Source organism: Antedon mediterranea, chromosome 3, assembly GCF_964355755.1.
Source record: "Antedon mediterranea chromosome 3, ecAntMedi1.1, whole genome shotgun sequence".
Taxonomy (NCBI): domain Eukaryota; kingdom Metazoa; phylum Echinodermata; class Crinoidea; order Comatulida; family Antedonidae; genus Antedon; species Antedon mediterranea.
In genome coordinates, this window is record NC_092672.1 from 2,387,064 (window position 1) to 2,395,996 (window position 8,933).

At 35.9% G+C, this 8,933-nt stretch overlaps 1 protein-coding gene across 2 annotated transcripts; it reads right to left on the reverse strand.

The window, feature by feature from the left end:
* Window positions 1-5,729: 5,729 nt before the first annotated feature.
* Window positions 5,730-8,437, reverse strand: LOC140044496 (uncharacterized). Of its 2 annotated transcripts, XM_072089024.1 has the most exons (9): window positions 8,129-8,437; window positions 7,748-7,978; window positions 7,583-7,659; window positions 7,259-7,455; window positions 6,828-7,157; window positions 6,596-6,739; window positions 6,301-6,508; window positions 5,896-6,192; window positions 5,730-5,806 (listed from the first exon to the last, which is right to left on the reverse strand). In XM_072089024.1, the coding sequence occupies exons 1-9, from the start codon at window positions 8,296-8,298 to the stop codon at window positions 5,793-5,795; spliced, it is 1,668 nt and encodes a 555-aa protein (XP_071945125.1). In that variant the 5' UTR covers window positions 8,299-8,437; the 3' UTR covers window positions 5,730-5,792. The 2 variants fall into 2 exon arrangements, with proteins under 2 accessions (XP_071945125.1, XP_071945124.1); XM_072089023.1 differs by lacking the exon at window positions 5,730-5,806 and having other exon boundaries at window positions 5,826-6,192.
* Between the last annotated feature and the right edge of the window lie 496 nt (window positions 8,438-8,933).

An 8,933-nucleotide genomic window follows, 5' to 3' on the forward strand; every position in this document is an offset into this window, starting at 1 on the left:
AAAGCCCAGGTAAAGTACCAACAACGTATCATTTTTATACTTACCAATTTTTATTCTTATCACCTAATTATCTTCCCTGATTACATTCGATAATGGAGGTATACCTCCATGATTCGATCAAGTAATTATTGTTTCTATTGTATTGGTATATTTAAAATTGATTGAATTAACAACGCCCTATTTTAATCAAAAAGCCCACAGGGCTATGGGGTCGAATTACTCGTAGATTTCGTGTTACGTGTTTTTGCTGACCGGGATTAACCTTTTATTATAAAAAAAAATGACGTATGATCGTTTTCCATATTTTATTTATTAATAATTCAGTGAAATGATCATGTACACGTACTGTAAAGTCTGCAGGGCTATGGGCGTAGATTTCGTGTTTTTGCTGACCGGGATTAACCTTTTATTATAAAAAAACACGCATTTATAGGGCGTTAAAGAGATGACTCATTAATGACGTATATGATCGTTTTCCATATATTTTATTTATTAATAATTCAGTGAAATGATCATATACACGTACTGTAAGGCCTGCAGGGCTATGGGGCGTAGATTTCGTGTTACGTGTTTTTGCTGACCGGGATTAACCTTTTATTACAAAAAAACACGCATTTATAGGGCGTCAAAGAGACGACTCAGTAATGGCGTATGATCGTTTTCCATATATTTTATTTATTAATAATTCAGTGAAATGATCATATACACGTACTGTAAGGCCTGCAGGGCTATGGGGCGTGTGTTACGTGTTTTTGCTGACCGGGATTAACCTTTTATTACAAAAAAACACGCATTTATAGGGAGTCAAAGAGACGACTCAGTAATGACGTATGATCGTTTTCCATATATTTTATTTATTAATAATTCAGTGAAATGATCATATACACGTACTTTAAGGCAATTAAACATTTTTGGCAGATTTTCTTCTATAACAGCTACAGTGTGTAAAAAAAATAGACAACGCAATGTGGCGTACGATCGTTTTCTATTTTTTTTTCTTAAATAATTCAGTAAAATTATCTGTTTGTTTACAGCAATTAAACATTTTTGGTAGATGTTTCCTCAATAACAGCTACGTGTTTTTGCTGACGAGGGATTCCCTTTTAAAAAAATACGCATTCTATAATATTCTACAAATAAATGACCCACACTCGTTTTTCCATGGCAACGGATGTCGTCTTATTTACTAAAATAATATAAACGTTCTGAAGGCCTACCTACACGTGTCTGTGTACATACGTATCTGTCAGCGATAAGATGATTTTTTTTTAGTTTTATTTAGTAGTATTTTATTTCGGTTTTTAGTCATAATAATACAGTAATAATCATTATAAAATGAAAACGTAATAACAGCAAATGTCGTCGTTTGTAATTAAATGTTAAATTATTGGAGGTTACCTTTTATTATTATTCTCACATCCATCATGTCCTAGGGAATTTGTTTTAAAAACGGCAATAATCTACTTAGATTCATTATTCTAAAATGGTCCTTAGCAGCAAAAATGAGGCTGGTATCCACTTAAATAGTTTCGTGATTTTAAAATACGAGTGACTACTTAAAAATGTATTAAATATTTTCGAAATGTTAAAACAAAACTTGCAAAACAAAACAACAAAAACCATCTTTAAAACGACTTTCAAAAAGCACATTACTTCATTATCTGTAAAATAAAATGAAAAGTGTGTACAGGCTATTCGTAGTAAATAATAGATCAATAACTATTCATAAATGAAAAAAAATAGAATGCAGCACAGCCGACCACTGACATATCTTCCATGTAAAACAGCGCCCTCAAGTATTAATTTAACTACGACCCAAATACGATGAAATAGAGCTGTGCTTTTTTCGTACGAGTCTGTACATAAATTATACTTAGGTAAATAGTTTTTGCCATTATAATATCGAACATATGATCTAAAAATGTAATAAAACTGGGTTTAACTGTAATAGGCCTAGGGCCTATATAAATAGGCCTACGCCGTGGTTAGGATTCCGGCACCGGAACTCAACTGCCCACCGTTAGGGAATCCGACACGCTATTGCGCATGCTCAGAGCTCTGGGAAGTGAATAAGGCCAAAAAAAAAAAATAGTTTGTTTGCTGTCATCCGCCGCCCCTAATTTCGCCAAAAATTTGGGGCGGAAATAGAAAAAGTTTTTTTTTACGTTGAGGGCACTTTTGAAAAAAAAGTTTTTTTTAATGATTTTTTTTGGCCGAAAAGGTGTAAAAATCGAGTGTGCGAGAATGAAACAATAAAAATAATAACGTAGCGTATATTTCGGTGTATAATCGCACTTTTGACACGCAAATTTAACCTCTAAATTAAGGGTGCGTCTTATACACCGAACATAAATGCCTCAACACACAGATATCGCCACCTCGTTGGCTAGGCCTGGGCTTTTTAAAGGTAAGGCCTAGGCCTATTAGTATACTAAGTCTAAAGAGTAGGCCTAGCCTAGCTACAGTGTACTAGCGTAACAGCAAACTGCTAGTTTTCAAGGCATTTTAGCGTGATTTTGTACTAAATATGATGAAAAGATTTGTTCATTATTGTAGTGTATTGACCACATACATCATACTGTAAATAGTGTTGCCGCCCTCTGTTGTTCATTAAAGCAATCTCTCTCTATAAAATGGATACCGAGCCTGAGTCATGTGTATGATACATCACAATTGGCGACGAGAATATAACGGAAAGCGCGTCAATAAGAAGATTAATCTGTGAGTAAGAATATTCAATAGTTAATATTCTACAATCTGCTAAGATGAGTACTATAATTGGTAGACTCGATCCGTATGACGGCGAGGCAGAGGACTGGGCCTCCTATGTGGAAAGGTTAGAGGCATATTTCATGGCAAACGGCGTGGATGACGACAAGCGTGTACCTACGTTACTCAGCTTGATAGGGCCTAAGACTTACGGTCTTCTGAAGAACTTAGTAGCACCTGATTTACCATCAACCAAAACATTTCCGGAACTTGTGGATTCGTTGGAAAGGCATCTGAGTCCTAAACCTCTAGTTATAGCTGAAAGATTCAGGTTTCACAAACGTGAGCAGCATGAAGGTGAAACAATCCAGGCCTATTTAGCGGATTTACGACGCCTCACCAAACACTGTGAATTTGGAGCACAGCTAAATGACGCCCTGCGGGATCGTCTTGTTTGCGGAATTAGGTCAGGCAGTATACAAAAAAGACTGTTGGCTGAGGCAAAGCTTACATTAGCGAAAGCGCTACAAATGGCAGTTGCTATGGAAACTGCAACGAAGGATGCTTCGCTACTACAACAACAGTTTAAAGAAGAACCACAGAGTACTGTGAACAAGATAAACGTGAAACACTATAATAAGCAGCAATTATGTTATCGCTGCAACAAGGGTGGTCATAAGGCAAACGACTGCCGGTACAAAGAAGTTGAGTGCCATAACTGTAAAAAGAAGGGACATATCAAGGCTGCATGCCGGAGTAAATCAAAACAAACACCACACCAAACTAAGAAGGGTAAGCGAGTGAATGTTGTTGATGAAGAAGAAGACAACCTTCTAGCTATGGTGTATGTTAATAATGTAGACGTTGGGAAATCAGTGAAGATAAAACCAACGATAGATAATATCCCATTGGACATGATAGTGGATACTGGCAGTGCACTCTCGTTGATTTCGATAGAAGATTTTGAGAAATATTTTAGGAATACAGACTTGTTGCCGACCAAAGTTCAACTTAGAACTTATACTGGAGAAGAAGTAAAGACAAAAGGGTATTTGAAGGCCAAAGTAGAATACAACGGACAGAAACACGATGGAAAACTATATGTAGTAGAAAGAGGTGGACCCCCGTTGTTTGGTCGTCAGTGGTTGACACATATCAAGTTAGACTGGGCCAGCATCTTCACAGTGAAGGCTGACCACAACAAAGCTGATGTACCAGCAATACTGAATAAATTTCCAAAACTCTTTAACAAAATTGGAAAGGTGAATGGGGTAAAAGGTAAACTTACCTTACAGGATGGAGCACAACCAGTTTTTATTAAGGCAAGGAATGTACCATATGCACTTCGACCTGCAGTTGAAGCCGAATTAAGGAACCTCGAGAGTCAGGGAATCACCACCCCGATTCAAACTAGTGATTGGGCAACCCCAATAGTGCCTGTACCAAAAAGTAATGGAGATGTCAGGTTGTGTGGAGACTACAAAGTTACAGTAAATCCAAAGTTAAAAGTGGACTGCTACCCTCTTCCAAGAATCGAGGATGTTTTCGCAACCTTAGCGGGTGGACAGAAGTTCACAAAACTAGATTTGAAACAAGCATATTTACATTTAGAGATGGAAGAAGAATCCAGAAACATGCTGACCATAAATACACACAAAGGGCTATTCCAGTTTAATCGACTAGCGTATGGCATTGCATCTGCTCCTGCCATATGGCAGCGGACCATGGAACAAATCCTGAATGGTATTCCGGGAGTCCAGTGTCTACTTGACGACATGATTATTACTGGCACTACTCATGAAGAACATTTAAGGAATCTAGAAAAAGTATTAAAGGTTCTCAGTGATAGAGGACTGTGCCTCAATGACAAGAAGTGTGAATTCTTCAAAGAAAAGGTCGTTTTTTGTGGTCCACGGCAGTTTCCAGCGAGACAAAAAGTGGTGAGCCCTCTATAGTTTCGATGCTCGCTTTTTCTTATTTTATGTTATAGAGGGCGCTAGTTTAAATACCCGGAAGACTATTTTTAATACCCTGGTAAAAGAGAGGGATTAACCTGCCAATAGACAGTGTTATAATTGAAAATTTAATGAATATTCATGTTATATTCGAAGAAGAAGGCGTGTAATTGATATTCGAAGCCAGCGGTCACTCCGTTTCTCAAGACTTCACGAGATATGAGTATTGAAATCTTACGTCTATTTTGCGACAAAAAACAGTAAAAAATAGCAGTTTAATTACAGGGTAATGGTGAGGTTATATATTTTTTTTGCAATTTACATAAACATCGGCGCCTAGTCGATGTGAAAATTCAAAAACTTGATAAACAATATTTAAAAAATCTCGCTGACGTCTAATCCAGTTTAATAATTATATACACAGAAAGTCGGGGCCCATTTGCCTGTTTTGCACACGTGGGTGTGCTGCTAAAGGCCTAGGCCTAACAAAGGTTTGTCACCTAGTACTAGGTTTAAGCCACGAAAAATAAATACTGTATAGGCCTAGGCCTAGAATAATATACTCTTAGTAGGCCTAGCCCAAGTATATGTCGTTAAGAGGGGAAATCAGCAGGGCCAGGCTTAGTAACAGCTCTATCTAGCTAGGCTAGGCCTAATTTTTTAATATGGTACCATCAAGACATAGGTAGGCCTAGGAGGATAGGTATACTTACTAACTAGCTTTCATGAGGGCCTAAGTTATTCTACAGTAGAAAATGTGAAAATATCATAGTCTATCTTCCTATGGCTTGAATATTACTAAACTATGGCAGCAACAGCATTGCATTTGTAGAATAAAAAATAAAATTTTGATTTTAATTTTGACAGTATAGTCCTAATAATAATATAATATTTCATCATGTACTTCAATCGCTAGTCCACCATTTTTTTAAATAATGATGATAAATATTTATAATTCAAAAATTGTACTACAGGTTCCAAAAATACCACCAACACAAACAAGTACGACTACTTTATTGATGCAAGTGTGGTTCATAAGAGAATCCATAATAAAGAAGAAGATGGCACTCCGTCAGATTTATCAGTAAGCCTATATTTTCTTTTATTTCGTATTCATTGTCGTGTACTTTATTCTTCTTTTTCTGAAAAATATAAACAGGTTTATTTAATTTTTGGTGAGCAGGGAGCTAAAAAGCACAAATAGTGTAATCAATAAAGTGTAAATTGTTACCAATTTTTCTTCTTTTGGGTTCAACTATTTCTTCTATTATGCATGGCTGAGTGGTAATTGCATGTGACCGCATCATGGATGTTAACTGTCCAAGTCTGTCATGCATCCCAGCAACTGTTCTTTTCCTTTTATTAAGCGCGGCGTGAATAGACTCCCCACCTTGCTCGCTAACCAGTCCCAGACCAAATCTCCAAGCCTTTAATTGGGGAATGACATGTTCCTCGAGCATATGTAATTTTGGAGATATACTTTTGTTGGTTTTTCGATATTCCTCCATAAAGTCTTTTATGGCTTCATCTGAATTTTTTTTGTAGAAGAGAAAAGAAACAGTTGCAGTGTATTGTAGGAAAAAAAAACAATGGCATGTCTAAGGAATACCTTGAAAGGTAAGCATAATTACATTACCATTTCCTTGAATATCAACATCTGTGACAGGTTTTGAATGATTCAAGTTGTTGTGAACCCTAGAAAATTTTGAAAGGAGTGCATCGTACTTGGTGACCAATTCTTTTACTCTTTTGTCAATTAGCTGAATTTTTCCGATAGGAATCTCAGCTTCTTGAATTTTCATTTCATGTAGTGGAGCATTCACTAGTTCATTCCTAACATGGTCCTATTAAAAACAAATATACATTTTAAAAACTACAATTTTAATAATTAACAGTTGAAACAATATCAATTAAAAGAATAGTTAATTTACCTGGCAACATTTATGAACATGGTTACCAATAAATGATTTACCATGATAGGCTTGCCGTTGGATGCGATTTTTTTGTAGCACACGCTCCAGTGATGTGACAATTGGACCCGTTCCAAATGGAAGCCCATTTTCCATGCATTTTGTCTGTAAAATAAAATATAATACAAGTTTTGGCTTTAGAGTATGTGTCTGGCAAGACGCATCTATGTCATTTATTGTTTGAGTAACTTACCAGTGACTCAATCTCTTCTCTCAATTTGACTATCTTTCCCACATTGGTAATGATGCTACCATCAACACTTCCTTTAAGATAGATTAATGGCATTGCATCCTCCATCTCAGTCAACTTTAATTTCTTTTCTTCAATCTTTTCTTTGATATCAATTTGTGTTTGGATCTGATGTTGAATTATTTTATCAAACTTTGATTCAGAAGTGTCATCAAGTTCTCCATTTTTCCTTAGGGAATATATGAGGCAATCTATGCTGTGCGCCTCCGTCTCAAGCATATCAAAGAGCTTCTTGAATATGCCCAATGACAAGTGCAGGCTAGGAACAGACACCTAAAAGATATAAATTTTAATACCAACAGTGCCATATAATGAAGTAAGTACATTTGTTTCTCTAATATAAAGATAATTAAAAACAAAACTGATGTACTTACATGATCTACCTCAATTGATACTAAGGGATTATTAACAACGCTCATGGAAACATCCTTAGATCGGCTTTCAATTCCGCCATCTTCCATAAACATTCTATAGTTGGCTCTGATTGAAGCCAATGATCGCTGTTTGGCGGGTGGTGCCTTTAATTGCATTTCTGCTTTTGGTTTTTCACAAAAGAGACAGCAGTATCGAGCTAAAAGTATTCAAATTTTTTCACAATGTTTAAAAATGCTAAAATATGCAGTAATACAGTATAAATAAAATTGGCTTAGAAAGATTTTGTATAAATTAAATGATGATAAAATAATTTAATAGTTTACCATTTGGTCCATTTAATCCATAGAGTTTTGTTAGATACTCATAGTCCCCAAAACAGAAAACTCTCAGTGTGTAATTGCTGAAAGAAATTATACATATATTTTTATTTTATTACTTCTATACGCATCCACATAATTGTTAAGTTGATATACTAGTTGTATTCTTACCGCCATTTTTCCCCGTTCAAAGCAACAACTTGGTGGGCCACTTCCGGAAGAGTCCGGTTAATATTAAACATCATGTCAGGGGCATCAAATATTAGTACGACGATGATGTTGTTAATTGAATTTGGTTTGGCGAGGCTACATATCTGTACCTCAAATTTGGTACTTCCACCTCCCTTATCCCCGCCAAACTTTATCCAAACCTCGTTATTATTGGGAGATAGGTTGTTCAGTCTGTAAAAAAATTTAGTAAATATTAATTCAGTTTTTAATTAATTTCTTTTAACTTTTATTTCCATAGCAAATCCATAGGAACAAAAGTAAAGTCCTAAAAAGTAAGTTCTACACTTTGTAAGCACATATTAAAATTTAACTTCAGCGTACCTTGAGTGTTCATCAAGATATGAAAATACAACTTTTTTAATGTTTTTCAGTTTGACAGTAGGCGTTGATCTTAATTCTATCCCGTCTGGGGACGTCTCAGACCTAAAACATAGCATTTCCATTGTGGATTCAAAATAATCCCCAATGAGATCATTTTGCCGCTGCCGCATCCTTTTCTCTGATGGTATTGTCCCCTTCTCCACATATCTAGTACATAAAAAGGATTAATAATGTAGTCTCGCTTTATTACTAGACATACTTGACTGTGTCTAAAATGCCTGTATTCATGCATGGTTTTATTTAATCACATAATTGTTTGTTTACCTTCTTAGCTTTCGTAGCTGGTTCCATGCCAGATGGCAGTCTGACACCATTGCCAGAGCCTTATCTGTATCTATAGACGAAGTTGATGCTATGTTGGCTGCTTTTAAGACCGCTTGACTCGTATGTTTGGCTGAGTACACTTTTTGATGGAAATCACCAGCCTCACTATTGCCAACTGATTTTATGATGCTGCTGATGCTATTTGCTCGTCTTGAAACAGTTCGAGAACTGGCCTTATCACTTGAGACTTTGGTGTTTGGTATGATAGCAATCTTTGCTGGCTGTAGATAAGAATTGTATTTGTATGTTTTATGCTAACAATTCTGTTATAATAATATTAATCTACTTTTTATAACATGCAATATGATAATTACAGAATTTGTTTTAAAGCACTCACCCGACCATTTGTTGCAATCAGCATTTCCTTACTTTTCTTTAGTTGATTGTAAACAACTTTTTCTGCAAACGTTTGTATTGTTTG

Excerpts from the sequence above, each read along its gene's own strand:
- LOC140044496 (XM_072089023.1), bottom strand. The coding sequence starts at position 8,298 with ATGCGGCAGCGGCAAAATGATCTCATTGGGGATTATTTTGAATCCACA. Across the intron at positions 7,158-7,258 it reads TATCAATTGAGGTAGATCAT|GTGTCTGTTCCTAGCCTGCA; the intron begins GTAAGTACATCA and ends TATATCTTTTAG. Across the intron at positions 6,193-6,300 it reads TGTTGATATTCAAGGAAATG|ATGAAGCCATAAAAGACTTT; the intron begins GTAATGTAATTA and ends AAAAAAATTCAG.